This window comes from Ovis canadensis, chromosome 1, assembly GCF_042477335.2.
Source record: "Ovis canadensis isolate MfBH-ARS-UI-01 breed Bighorn chromosome 1, ARS-UI_OviCan_v2, whole genome shotgun sequence".
Lineage (NCBI taxonomy): Eukaryota > Metazoa > Chordata > Mammalia > Artiodactyla > Bovidae > Ovis > Ovis canadensis.
Window position 1 is genome coordinate 23,606,286 of NC_091245.1, and position 15,767 is coordinate 23,622,052.

Here is a 15,767-nt window from a genome sequence, read left to right on the forward strand (position 1 = left end):
TCAAAGAATAGCAAGGAGAGATAAGAAAGCCTCCCTCAGTGATCAATGCAAAGAAACAGAGGAAAACAATAGAATGGGAAAGACTAGAGAGCTCTTCAAGAAAATTAGAGATACCAAGGGAACATTTCATGCAAAGATGGGCTCAATAAAGGACAAAAATGGTATAGACCTAACAGAAGCAGAAGATATTAAGAAGAGGTGGCAAGAATACACAGAAGAACTGTACAAAAAAGATCTTCAAGAGCCAGATACACGATGGTGTGATCACTCACCTAGAGCCAGACATCCTGAATGTGAAGTCAAGAGGGCCTTAGGAAGCATCATTATGAACAAAGCTAGTAGAGCTGATGGAATTCCAGTTGAGCTATTTTAAATCCTAAAAATGATGCTATGAAAGTGCTGCACTTAATGTCAGCAAATTTGGAAAACTCAGCAGTGGCCACGGGACTGGAAAAGGTCAGTTTTCATTCCAATCCCAAAGAAAGGCAATGCCAAAGAATGATCAAACTACTGCACAACTGCACTCATCTCACACACTAGCAAAGTAATGCTCAAAATTCTCCAAGATGGGCTTCAGCAATACGTGAACCATAAACTTCCAGATGTTCAAGCTGGTTTTAGAAAAGGCAGAGAAACCAGAGGTCAAATTGCCAACATCCACTGGATCATTGAAAAAGTAAGAGAGTTCCAGAAAAACATCTATTGACTATGCCAAAGACTTTGACTGTGTGGATCATAATACACTGTGGAAAATTCTGAAAGAGATGGGAATACCAGACCACCTGACCTGCCTCTTGAAAAATCTGTATGCAGGACAAAAAGCAACAGTTAGAACTGAACATGGAACAACAGACTGGTTCCAAATAGGAAAAGGAGTATGTCAAGGCTGTATATTGTCACCATGTTTATTTAGCTTATATGCAGAGTACATCATGAGAAATGCTGGGCTGGATGAAGCACAAGCTGGAATCAAGATTGCCGGGAGAAACAGCAATAACCTCAGTTATACAGATGACACCACCCTTATGGTAAAAAGCGAAGAACTAAAGAGACTCTTGATGAATGAGAAAAAGGAGAGTGAAAAAGTTGGCTTAAAGCTCATAATTCAAAAAACTAAGATCATGGCATCTGGTCCCATCACTTCATGCCAAATAGATGGGGAAACAGTGGAAACAGTGACAGATTTTGTTTTGGGGGGCTCCAAAAATCACTGCAGATGGTGATTGCAGCTATGATATGCAAAGACGCTTACTCCTTGGAAAGAAAGTTACAACCAACCTGGACAGCATATTAAAAAGCAGAGATACTACCTTAGCAACATAAGTCGTCAAGGCTATGGTTTTTCCAGTAGTCATGTATGGATGTGAGAGCTGGATTATAAAGAAAGCTGAACACTGAAAAATTGATGCTTTTGAACTGTGGTGCTGGAGAAGATTCTTGAGAGTCCCTTTGACTGCAAGGAGATCCAACCAATCCATCCTAAAGGAAATCAGTCCTGAATATTCATTGGAAGGACTGATGTTGAAGCTGAAACTCCAATACTTTGGCCACCTGAGATGAAGAGCTGACGCATTCGAAAAGACCCTGATGCTGGGGAAGAGTGAAGGCAGGAGAAGGGGACGACAGAGGATGAGATGGTTGGATGGCCTCAGCGACTCAATGGAGATGAGTTTGAGTAGACTCCAGGAGTTGGTGATGGACAGGGAGGCCTGGCGTGCTGTGGTCCATGGGGTCACGAAGAGTAGGACACGACTGAGAGACTGAACTGAACTAACTGAACTGAAAGATCCAAAAAATGTGGAATCAACTGCAGCCAAAATAAAAAAAAAATAGCACTTGCCACATGCCCAATAAATATGAACTAATACATTAAATCATTAAATACTGTAATTAAATTATTTTAACCTGAGTGCGGCACTTCCTTGAACTTATCAGACATTCAGTAATCACTGAGGTTGTAGAAAATTCCAGCTTTGGAGCAATTCCCTGAAGAGGAAAGACAGGGTATTATTAGACATTTTAACTTTTAAAAAGATAATTATTACTGATGAAAATACAACCTACAGTAACAAACATTTATCAAGGTTCAGCTACTTTATTTGTTAGTTTCGACTTCTTATTAAGGATAAAGACAACAAACTAATGTTAAATGTTATCAAGAAACAGTTTCACTGCTGATGATTCACTTACAAGTGATTATATTGCTTTTACGGAGAAATTAAGAAATTTTTCATTTTCAAGTATTTCCTTATAAAAAATTTTAAAGATTGTTTATAATAATATTAAAGTTCAAAATATGTGAAAATACTTAATGGATTCCAACTCTTTTTACTCTTACAAATTGAGACATACATAACTACACAATCAAGAAACACTTTCATACTCTCTAGATGTTAAAAAATATTCATAGCTCCTGGGTATATGGTTCTTGAATACAGAAGATAGATAAGTCTCTTCCAATTCTTCCAACAGTTTTTCCCATAATGAAGCCTAAATCCAGATTTATGAATGAAATGAATCTGGTTTGTATTTCTTGCAACATTTCAATCATCAGCTTAAACACTGATTTGAGATAATGTAGAGAAAAATGGTAAAATTCAAAGCAACAGTCACAAAGTACCTGAGAAAATATCTGGAAGCAGACAAATGACAGCCACACAAATTACAGTTCATCAAAACATCAAAGATACAGTGTTGTCTGTGCCCAGGGCTGCTTCATTCTAATATAATTGAAGTCAAGCATTTCACCCTGTCTTTGACTTACTAATTTTAAAGTTTCAAACATTATACACTAGAAAAAAGTTAAATATGAGCTACCTATGAATTAAGTGGATGACTTTTTCAGCAAACATACTTTTATTGATGATACGCACTATGCTTATTTATTAGTTATCTATTGTTGCAAAGCATGTAACTTAGCAGTTTAAAACATCATTACACATTTATTGTCTCACATAGTTTCTAAGGGTCAGGAATCTGGAAGAGGCTGGACTAGGTGATTCTGGCTTGAAATCTCTCCTGAGACTTCAGTCAAGATGTTGTTTGGGCTGTAGTTATCTGAAGGCTTGTCTGAGGCAAGAGGATTTGCTCCCTAAGATTCACACAGCTGCTGACTGGAGGACTCACTTCTTTTCCATCTTTTGAAAAGGAAGACGCGGCTCCTTATCATACAAACCTCTCCACAGGACTTCTTGAATGTCCTCATGATTCGGAAACTAGTTCTCTCAAAGAAAAGCAAGGAAGAAGACACAATTCTTTTCATGGTTTAGTCTTATAAGTCTAACACTGTCACTTCTGTCCTTTCTATTCATTAGCGCTCCTAAGTACAATCCACATTCTAGAACAAAAGAAACAGACTACATTTTTAGCAGAAGGGCATCAAAAATTGGGGGGGGGCATGTTTTTAGAAAATCACAATTCACTCTTTGATCATAAATTACTTAGATTTCTCTCATGGGCAAAATAAATGCATGCCCTACTGAAGGAAAGAGAAAGAAAGGAAAAGGAAAAAGTTTCACCCTTTAAAACACCAGCTTGAAATCCAGGATGGTGACATCTAAATCAAACCATTATTTAGCTGTCCCTGGTATGGTTCTTTAAGTACAGCACCAAGAATATAGTTCCTCACAATTAGAATATGTATGAACTAATTAAGAAACAAGTTATGTGCCCCACATATAGCCAACAGAGGATAATCACTATAGAATACAAGAGGCAAACAGGAATCACTTTGCTATTATTCTTGTTCAGTGGCTAAGACATGTCTGACTCCTTACGACCCCATGGACTGCAGCACACTAGGCTTCCCTGTCCTTTACCATCTCCCAGAGTTTGCTCAAACTCATGCCCATTGAGTGAGTGATGTCATTCAACCATCTCATCCTCTGTCACCCCCTTCTCCTACTTCCTTCAATTCTTCCCAGCATCAGGGTCTTTTCCAATGAGTAGGCACTTTGCATTAGGTGGCCAAATGGTTGGAGCTTCAGCTTCAGCCATCAGTCCTTCCAAAGAATATTCAGGGTTGATTTCCTTTAGGATTGACTGGTTTGATCTCCTTGCAGTCCAAGGGACTCTCAAGAGTCTTCTGCAGTACCACAGTTCGAAAGCATTGATTCTTTGACACTCAGCCTTCTTTATGGTCCAACTCTCACATCCATACGTGACTACTGGAAAAACCATACCTTTGACTATACAGACCTATACGCAAAGTAATGTCTCTGCTTTTTAATATGCTGTCTAGGTTTGTCATAGCTTTCTTTCCAAGGAGAAAGTATTTTTAAATTTCATGGATACAGTTACCAACCCAGTGATTTTGGAGCCCAAGAAAAGAAAATCTGTTACTGTTTCCACTTTTTCCCCTTCAATCTGCCATGAAGTGACTGGTCCAGATGCCATGATGTTTGTTTTTTGAATGCTGAATTTCAAGGCAGCTTTTTCACTCTCATCTTTCACCCTCATCAAGTGGTTCTTTAGTTCCTCCTCACGTTTTGCCATTTGAGTGGTATCATCTGCATATCTGAAACGGCTGATATTTCTCCTGACAATCTTGATTCCAGTTTGTGATTCATCCAGACTGGCATTTCACATGATGTACTCTGTATATAAGTTAAATAATGAGGGTGACAATACACTGCCTTATCATACTCCTTTCCCAATTTTGAACCAGTCCGTTGTTCCAACCCTGATTCTAACTGTTGCTTCTTGACTCACGTACAGGTTTCTCAGGAGATAGGTAAGGTAGTCTGGTACTCACATCTCCTGAAGAATTTTCCAGTTTGTTATGATCCACACAGGCAAAGGCTTTAGTGTAGTCAAGGAAGAAGTAGTTGTTTTTATGGAACTCCCTTGCTTTTTCCATGATCCAACAAATGTTGTCAATTTGGTCTCTGGTTCCTCTGCCTCTTCCAAAACCAACTTGTACATCTGGAAGTTCTCAGTTAATGTACTGCTGAAGCCTAGCTTGAAGGATTTTGAGCATAACCTTGTTAGCAAGTGAAGTGAGCCCAACTGTATAGTAGGTTGAACATTCTTTGGCATTTCCCTTCTTTGGCATTGAAATGAAAATTGACCCTTTCTAGTCCTGTGGCCACTGGTGAGGTGGCTATATTGAGTGTAGCTGACATATTGAGTACTGACATATTGTGTGCAGCACTTTAACAGCATCACATTGTCTTTTAGGATTTGAGATAGCTCAGCTGAAATTTCATCACCTCTATTAGCTTTGTTTATAATAATTCTTCCTAAGGCCCACTTGACCTTGCACTCTATGACATCTGGCTTTAGGTGAGTGACTACAACATCATGGGTTTCTCGGTCATTAAGATTTTTTTGTGTAGTTCTTCTGTGTATTCTTGCTACTTCTTTTAATCTCTTCTGCTTCTGATAGATTGTTATCGTTTGTGTCCTTTATCATGCCCATTCTTGCATGGAATTTTCCCTTGGTATCTCCAGTTTTCTTGAAGAGATCCTTAGTCTTTCCCATTCTATTGTTTCCCTCTATTTCTTTGCTTTGTTCATTTAAGAAGGCGTTCTTATCTCTTCCTGCTAGTCTCTGGGACTTTGCATTCAGTTGAGAATACCTTTCCCATTGTTTGCTTCTCTTCTTTCCTCAGTTATTTATAAAGCCTCCTCAGACAACCACTTTGCCTTCTTGCATTCCTTTTTCTTTGGGATGGTTTTGGTCACTGCCTCCTGTATAATGTTACAAACCTCTGTCCATAGTTCTCCAGACACTCTGTCTATCAGATCTAGTCCCTTGAATCTATTCATTACCTCACTGTATAATCATAAACAATTTGATTTAGGTCCTACCTTAATGGCCTAGTGGTTTCCCCTACTTTCTTCACGTTACCAGTAGGGAGAAGGAAGGGGGAATATAGAGACAGGGGACAGAGAAGTAAAACTACTAGGCATAAGCCAGCTTCAAGTATGTATTGCACAACACAGGGAAAATACCCAATATTTTATAACTGTAAGTGGAAAGCAACCTTTAAAAATGTGATAAAATTCAACATCCTTTTATAATATATACACTCTAGAAAGTGGGCACAGAGGAAACATACTTCAACATAATAAAGGCCATATATGAGAAAGCCACAGCTAACATCATTTAATGGTGAAAAGATGAAAGGCAACGAGGACACCCACTCTCACCACTTTCCTTCAATGTAGTTTTGGAAGTGCTAGCCACAGCAATCAAGAGAAGAAAAACAAATAAAATGAATCCACGTTGGAAGGAAGAAGTAAAACTAACTATTTGCATATAACATGATATTATACATAGAAAATCCTAAAGACACCACCAGAAATCTACTAGTGCTCATCAATGAATTCAGTAAAGTTGCAAGATACTAAATTAACATATAAAAATCAGTTGCATTTCTATACACTAACACTGATCTATTAGAAAGAGAAATTAAGGGACCAATCTCATTTATCATGACATCAAAATGAATAAAACACTTAGGAATAAAACCTACCTAAGGTGGCAAAAGATCTGTACTCCAAAATTATAAGACACAAATTGGAAACAACACAAACAAATGGAAATGCATGCCATGTTCTTGGATTGGAAGAATCAATATTGTTAAAATGACCATACTACCAAGGCAATCTACAGATTCAATGTAATCCCTATCAAATCACCAATAGCATTTTTCACAGAACTAGAACGAATAATTTTAAAATTTGTATTTAAACACAAAAGACCCCAAATACCAAAAACAATATTGATAAAGAAGAATGAAGTTGGAGGAATCATGCTCTCTAACTTGAGACTATACTACAAAGCTACAGTCATCAATATAGTATGAAACTGGTATAAAAACAGACACACAGATCAAGGGATCAGGTTGGAAAGCCCAGAAATAAACCCAGACACTCAGATCAATTAATCTACAACAAAGGAGGCAAGGATATATAGTGGGGAAAAGATAGTCTCTTTAATAAGTGGTGCTGGGAAAACTGGATGGCTACGTGTAAAGGAATATAATCAGAACACTCTAACACCATATACAAAAATAAACTCAAAATGTATTAAAAACCTAAATATAAGACCAAATACCATAAAACTCCTAGAAGAAAACATAGGCAGAACACTCTGACGAAAATTGCAGCAATACTTTTTTTGGAATCAATCTTCTCTAATAATGGAAATAAAGGCAAAAATAAACAAATGGGACCCAATTAAACTCAAAAGCTTTTGCACAGTAACAGAAATCATAAACAAAATGAAAAGACAATGTACAGAAGGGGAGAAAGTATTTATAACGGGATCAACAAGGGCTCATACAGTTCAATACAAAAAAAAAAAAAGCAGAAGACGTAAAAAGACCTTAGTGGCCATCTGTATGTTCATTTTTAGATTTATTTACAACAAGCTCATGAAACGATGCTCAACATCACTAATTATTAGAGAAATACAAATCAAAACTACAGTGAGGCAATACTTCACACCAGTCAGAATGGCCATTACCAAAAATTCTACAAATAATAAATGCTGGAGAGGGTGTGGAGAAAAAAATAATCTTCCTACACTGTTGGTGGCAATATAAATTGCAACCACTCTGGAGAATAGTATAGAGGTTCCTTAAAAAACAAGATTGGAGTTGCCATATGATCCAGCATTCCTACTCCTGGGCATGTATCTGGAAAAGATGAAAATTCTAATTCAAAAAGATACATGCACACCAATGTTCATGGCAGCAGTATTTACAACAGAAAAAGCATGGAAGCAACCTAAATGTCCATCTACAGATTAATCAATAAAGAAGATGTGGCATATACACAACGGAATACTACTCAGCCACTAAAAAGAATGAGATAATAGCACCTGCAGCAAAATGGATGGGCCTAGAGATTTTCATACTAAGTGACATAAGTCAGAGAAAGACAAGCATTATAGATTACGTATACGTAGAATGATGCAAGTGAACTTGTTTAAAAAACAGAAATAGACTCAGAGATACAGAGAACAAACATGGTCACCAAAGAGGAAATGGGGAGACTAAAAAATTAGGAGTATGGGATTAATTATATGGTGGCTTCCCTGGTGGCTCAGAGGTTAAAGCGTCTGCCTGCAATGCAGGAGACCACATATAACTACGTGTATAATTAACAACAAGGGAATTACATTCAATATCTAGTAATAACCTATAATGGCAAAGAACTTGAAACATGTGTGTGTGTATATATATATATGTATATATATGTATATATACACACACACACATATACATGCACATGGGCTCTCCAGGTGGTTCAGTGGTACAGAATCTGCCTGTAATACAAAGACTAGAGTTACATCCTTAGGTTGGGAAGATCCCCTGGAGCAGGGCATAGCAACCCACTCCAGTATTTTGGCTGGAAAACCCCATGGACGGAGGAGCCTGGCAAGATATAGTTCATAGGTTTGCAAAGAGTCAGACACTACTGAAGCAACTTAGCACGCATGCACGCACATAGACACATATATACATATACAGAGAAATAGATAACTAAATCACTTTGCTGTATACCTGAAACTAACAGAACACTGCAAATCATCTTTACTTCAATTTTTTAATTATATAAAAATTTTAATTAAAAAATTTAAAAATAAAATACAAAAAATAAAGTAGAATAAAACTTGCCTCATTAACTTATTTTCTGAGGCAACAGCTTGGATATTTGGAGATTTTAATAAAGGATTTTATAGTTATAACCTTGGTTTTACCATCAGACCATAATTTCCTGAAAGTGCCCTAGAATGATTTTTGCTTATAAGTCATTCCTTAATCTCAGCATTACTTGCCATGGGGGAAGGCTGAGAACCCTCAAAAACAGTAAGTGCTACCTCCTTTTTGTATTATTAACAGCATTTCCTTTTGCTTTTCTCTCTCCTCTCACATTTTCTATAAGCAGCAGTAAGAAAACAGACAGCCCCTCTAACACTCTGTCAGAAAGTCTCCTTAAAAAGACCACCCGTTTCATCAGTTATTTTTAATATCCTACATGGTTGCTAAACTTTACACCATTATACAACAAGGGTTCCTTCTTCCACTAATTTCCAATAACATTTACCTCATTTTCCTGCAAACATTCATTTGATAGTTTCTTCAAGGCTCTTCAAGCTCTCATCTACACTCTTAAGAAAGCTGTTCCAGCTTCTGCTCTCTTCAGAGAGGTGCCTGAATGTCCTCAAACATGGCAACTGGCTTCCCCGGGAGTAAGAGCAAAGAGGAAGCCACAGCGCATTTAATGACCTGGTCTCAAAAGTCTAACACTGTCACTTCACCGCACTGTATCTGTTAGAATCGCTAAGTAGAGTCCATACTTAAGAGCAGCAGAGTTGGCTCTGCATTTGGAAGAGAGGCGTGCCAAACTGTTTTAGCACATATTTTATAACTACCACAGCCTGGACTGTTACTTATCACTTTACCCCTCCCCATATATCGCTGGTCATACAGTAAATACTTGGTGTTTTAGCCATTAATTAGATCTTTCAAGACCCATATGTATCAATTCAGATTTCAGGGAAACAAAATTACTAGGATATACACAGAGATGGTGGAGAAGGCAATGGCACCCGACTCCAGTACTCTTGCCTGGAACGGGGAAGCCTGGTAGGCTGCAGTCCATGGGGTAGCAAAGAGTCGGACACGACTGAGCGACTTCCCTTTCACTTTTCACTTTCATGCACTGGAGAAGGAAATGGCACCCCACTCCAGTGTTCTAGCCTGGAGAAGCCCAGGGATGGGGGAGCCTGGAGGGCTGCCGTCTATGGGGTTGCACAGAGTTGGACACGACTGAAGTGACTTAGCAGCACACAGAGATGGATATTTATTTTAAGGAACTGGTACATGCAATTGTGAGAATGACAAGTCCAAAATCCATAGGGAAAGCTAGCAGCCTGGAAACTCAGGCAAAGTTGATACTGTAGTCTTGAGTGTGAAATCTCTAAGCAAACCAGAAGGCTGGAAACTCAGGATTTCTATATTACAGTCTTGAGGCAGAATTTCTTGCTCTTTGGGAAACTTCAGTCTTTGCTCTTCAGGTCTTCAGTTAATTGGATGAGGTCTACCTACATTATCAAGGGTAATCTCCTATACTTAAAAGTCAAGTGACTATAGATATTAGTCACATCTACAAAATACCTTTATAGTAACATCGAGACTGGTGTTTGACTGAACAATTGGGCACTACAGCCTAACCAAAATAAATATAATCCTCACACATCTGAAATGTCAGTTTCCTCTATGAAGTCTACAGTAAGATATAATTCATTTATTCAATTCAATCAAGAGGCATATAAGTACTTTATGGAAAGGAAAGCGCTAAGAGTTAAGATCAAAGACAAAGTCACAGATTCTGTTTTTATGGGGTTCACAGTGTAGAGAAGATATTAACATCACCACCACCATCCATAACAAATAGCACCTTGCTATGATCTCCCGAGCCATTACCATATCACTAATATTTATTGATCATTCTCTATGTGCCACGTTAATATAGTAACCATTTACAAGCATTCATTAATCCACCAAAAAGCATGCTATCTCCAAGGCATAGTAGTCTCAAGTTTACTCAGGCAGTCTGTGATAGTGCCAAGATTTAAGCCCAAATGTGACTTGAATTCTTGCTATAGTGACGGGTTCAGAAAGATGCCCTAAAACCCAGATAGTTTTCTATGCTAAGAATTCTGAGGAGGACTGCATTGTATCCTGCCAGGACAACAAAATACTGATTAGAGTGTGTTGTTCACTCACATTTAAATACAATAACTGATGTGACTGAATTTACATCTGCTATTCTGCTGTTCAATTTATAAAGGTGCCATATATTTTTATTCTATTCTTTCTAGTGGTCTCATCAGAGTATGCATAACTTAGTGGTCATCCAACAAACCTGTAAGGGTTCTACTCTACTGATTATGTGTGTGTGGGCTGGGGAAAGGCACTCAAAGATACAGCAGGCCTCTAGTTCCCTCAGCTTTCCCTGCTTGTTGGACTCCCACTGTCTCCCCCGAGCATGCATAGTTTCAGTCAGCAAGGAATGAGTGGAAAGCTCGCTTCTGCCTTTTGATTGCACCCTCATTTCCAGGGCATCTCGGTCAACTTTCTGGCAGATGTGCAGCTCGCTAATTGGAACTGCAATCAGCCTAGCAAAGCTGTAGGTTTCCTCATGTGCTTCCAACTGAATAGTCCGCATTAACCGGTAAAGCCACGATATGTGCCCCTATGATTGTGACACCAATTCCAATGTGTGGGTTTTCTAACACCATCAAGATGTCACTGTCACAAGTCTCTGTGACACCATTTGGGTGTCCTGCAATTTAACCCAGTGCTGACTATCTGGAGACGGCATCAGATCCCATGGGTTAAGGACTCAGTCCCACAAGACTGCTCCCATCTGACTTTGGTTGCTAATCACAAGTCTTAGGTTGCCACCCACAGGCTACAAGTAACAGGCTTCCACAACCCCTTCCACGGGTTCCATCGATTTGCTACAGCAGCTCATAGAACTCAAGAAATATTTTACTTCCTATTTCCCAGTTTATATAAAAGGATATAATGACATGCATACGGAAGAGATGTATAGAGCAAAATACACAGAAGTCTCTGTGTCCTCACCCTCTGCGCCACTTTCCCAGTACCTCCAAGTGTTCACAGTGTGGAAGCTCTCCAAACCCCATCATTTTGGGTATTATAATCACTTCATTACACAGGCATAGTTGATAAAATCACTGGCCGTTGGTGACTGAACTCAGTCTCTAGGCCCTCTCTTCTTCAGGGATGTGGCTGAAAGTTCCAAAGGGGTTGGTTTCCCTGGCATCTAGTTCCCATCCTTAGGTTCCCAACGAGCTCTCCAAAAATCTCCCCATCAACCTAACTCTTAAACACAGTAAATTCCAAGGGTTTTATGAGTTCTGTGCTAGGAATGGGGTAAGAAAACCACATACATGTTTCTTACTACAAATTACAATAACACTGCCCCAAAGTCATTCTGACCTCTCTGCTTGCAAAGCTGCTGACTTTTGCACCCTGCCACATGCTTGGTGAAGCTACAATTCTCACTGGCCATGCAGGGTATGAGAGCACCCTATGTAAGATGACCACATACTTCTGCCATTTTTACCAAAACTCTTAGTAGAGTAGAGTAGAGATATTCAAGCAAAGATACTTCTTAATTTGTCCTAATTGCCGATCACTTTCCAGTGCCCTGAAACTGTTGTTTGCAACAATTTTGTCCAGTTTTATACTTGTGTGGTGAGAGTAACTGATAAACTCTTTGCACCACCATCACCAGAAGTCTCAGTTTTTATATTGTTAAAAACAAGATAAGAGGCCCAAAATGGACTTGCTTACACTAAGCCCCATGTCATCAACAGATTAAAATTAATTACAGAAATAGAATTTTAAAGCAATTCATCAGGAATAGCCTGATTAGCTAAAGGAAACAAATCTTACAACAACCAACAAACTTTTTAGCCTAGTATGATTTCCTTGTTCCTATATCCTTCTGAATATAAAAGTATTTCATTTTGTGTAGCTCCTTGGAGCTTTTATCTGCTAGATTAGATGCTGCCTAAATCAAATCAATTTTTGCTCAAATAAACTAAAAATGTTTAATATGTTCCAATTTATCTTTTAATAATATATATAGATTTTTTTGCCTTAGTGGTCAAACCTTTTCTGATATATGAAAAGCTAACTCAAATTCAATAAAGTAAATACCTGTTAATGGTCCATATTATGTTTATATTGTCAAATTTAGTATAAAACAGCATTTTAAATTACTTTTTAAAAAGCTAATTTTAAAATTGAATTTTTTTTTCCTTGCAAGTTTCTAGAAAGATCCTGCAACATTCTTTGAAGTATTTTTTGGCTAAAGGACACTGAAAATGTCTCAAAGGAGGTATATTTTAATAAATGTGCTAGGGAACTGTTAAAATTTCAACAAGCTGATATATGCTATTTTCTAGGATAGAATATCGGAGAAGGCAATGGCACCCCACCTCAGTACTCTTGCCTGGATAATCTCATGGATGGAGGAGCCCGGTGGGCTGCTGTCTATAGGGTTGCACAGAGTCAGATGACGGAAGTGACATAGCAGCAGCAACAGCACGATAGAATATATCAAAACCTAGACCCACAGGAAAAATTACTTAATTTGCCTTATTGACTCATCAGTCAGTTCAGGTCAGTCGCTCAGTTGTGTCCGACTCTTTGCGACCCCATGAATCGCAGCACGCCAGGCCTCCCTGTCCATCACCAACTCCTGGAGTTCACTCAGACTCGCATCCATCGAGTCAGTGATGCCATCCAGCCATCTCATCCTCTGTCGTCCCCTTCTCCTCCTGCCCCCAATCCCTCCCAGCATCAGAGTCTTTTCCAGTGAGTCAACTCTTCGCATGAGGTGGCCAAAGTATTAGAGTCTCAGCTTCAGCATCATTCCTTCCAAAGAAATCCCAGGGCTGATCTCCTTCAGAATGGACTGGTTGGATGTCCTTGCAGTCCAAGGGACTCTCAAGAGTCTTCTCCAACACCACAGTTCAAAAGCATCAATTCTTCAGTGCTCAGCCTTCTTCACAGTCCAACTCTCACATCCATACATGACCACAGGAAAAACCATAGCCTAGACTAGATGGACCTTAGTCGGCAAAGTAATGTCTCTGCTTTTGAATATACTATCTAGGTTGGTCCTAACTTTTCTTCCAAGGAGTAAGTGTCTTTTAATTTCATGGCTGCAGTCACCATCTGCAGTGGTTTTGGAGCCCCCAAAAATAAAGTCTGACACTGTTTCCACTGTTTCCCCATCTATTTCCCATGAAGTGATGGGACCGGATCTTCCATGATCTTCGTTTTCTGAATGTTGACCTTTAGGCCAACTTTTTCACTCTCCACTTTCACTTTCATCAAGAGGCTTCTTAGTTCCTCTTCACTTTCTGCCATAAGGGCGGTGTCATCTGCATATCTGAGGTTATTGATATTTCTCCCGGCAATCTTGATACCAGCTTGTGTTTATTCCAGTCCAGCATTTCTCATGATGTACTATGCATATAAGTTAAATAAGCAGGGTGACAATATACAGCCTTGATGTACTCCTTTTCCTATTTGGATCCAGTCTGTTGTTCCATGTCCAGTTCTAATTGTTGCTTCCTGACCTGCATACAGATTTCTCAAGAGACAGGTCAGGTGGTCTGGGATTCCCATCTCTTTCAGAATTTTCCATAGTTTATTGTGAGCCACACAGTCAAAGGATTTGGCATAGTCAATAAAGCAGAAATAGATGTTTTTCTGGAACTCTCTTGCTTTTACCATGATCCAGCGGATGTTGGCAATTTGATCTCTGGTTCCTCTGCCTTTTCTAAAACCAGCTTGAACATCTGGAAGTTCACGGTTCACGTATTGCTGAAGCCTGGCTTGGAGACTTTTGAGCATTACTTTACTAGCATGTGAGATGAGTGCAATTGTGCAGTAGTTTGAGCATTCTTTTGCGTTGCCTTTCTTTGGAATTGGAATGAAAACTGACCTTTTCCAGTCCTGTGGCCACTGCTGAGTTTTCCCAATTTGCTGGCACATTGAGTGCAGCACTTTCACAGCATCATCTTTCAGGATTTGAAACAGCTCAACTGGAACTCCATCACCTCCACTAGCTTTGTTCGTAGTGATGCTTTCCAAGGCCCACCTGACTTCACATTCCAGGATGTCTGGCTCTAGATGAGTGATCACATCATCATGATTATCTGGGTCATGAAGATCTTTTTTGTACAGTTCTTCTGTGTATTCTTGCCACCTCTTCTTAATATCTTCTGCTTCTGTTAGGTCCATACCATTTCTGTCCTTTATCGAGCCCATCTTTGCATGAAATGTTTACTTGGTATCTCTAATTTTCTTGAAGAGATATCTAGTCTTTCCCATTCTGTTCTTTTCCTCTATTTCTTTGCATTGATCGCTAAAGAAAGCTTTCTTATCTCTTCTTGCTATTCTCTGGAACTCTGCATTCAAATGGGTATATCTTTCCTTTTCTCCTTTGCTTTTCACTTGCCTTCTTTTCACAGGTATTTGTAAGGCCTCTCCAGACAGCCATTTTGCTTTTTTGCATTTCTTTTCCATGGGGATGGTCTTGATCCCTGTCTCCTGTACAATGTCACGAACCTCATTCCGTAGTTCATCAGGCACTCTATCTATCAGATCTAGGCCCTTAAATCTATTTCTTACTTCCACTGTATAATCATAAGGGATTTGATTTAGGTCATACCTGAATGGTCTGGTGGTTTTCCCTACTTTCTTCAATTGAGTCTTAATTTGGTAATAAGGAGTTCATGATCTAAGCCACAGTCAGCTCCTGGTCTTGCGTTTGTTGACTGTATAGAGCTTCTCCATCTTTGGCTGCAAAGAATATAATCAATCTGATTTTGGTGTTGACCATCTGGTGATGTCCATGGGTAGAGTCTTCTCTTGTGTTGTTGGAAGAGGGTGTTTGCTATGACCAGTGCATTTTCTTGGCAAAACTCTATTAGTCTTTGCCCTGCTTCATTCAGCATTCCAAGGCCAAATTTGCCTGTTACTCCAGGTGTTTCTTGACTTCCTACTTTTGCATTCCATATATCATGCTAATTTCCTTACTTTTATAAAGTTAGCAAAAAAAAGTATAGAAAAACTTCACTTAGACAACTTTTACTTTTTTCTTCTTTGAAACAGCAGGGGCCTCACTCAGTCTCTCTTAACAGCAAGTATTTTCAGGAATAAAAATATGGTTAAATCATCCAGTGAATATTGAAAAGG

General features: G+C 38.9%; 1 protein-coding gene across 2 annotated transcripts in view; it reads right to left on the reverse strand.

Moving 5' to 3' along the window:
• Positions 1 to 15,767, reverse strand: part of SPATA6 (spermatogenesis associated 6) — a 166,633-nt gene that overhangs the window by 80,079 nt on the left and 70,787 nt on the right. For both annotated transcript variants that reach the window (XM_069590989.1, XM_069590979.1), the window contains exon 6: positions 1,906 to 1,986. In XM_069590989.1, coding sequence (XP_069447090.1) covers positions 1,906 to 1,986 — 81 coding nt within the window. The remainder of the gene's footprint in view (positions 1 to 1,905; positions 1,987 to 15,767) is intronic.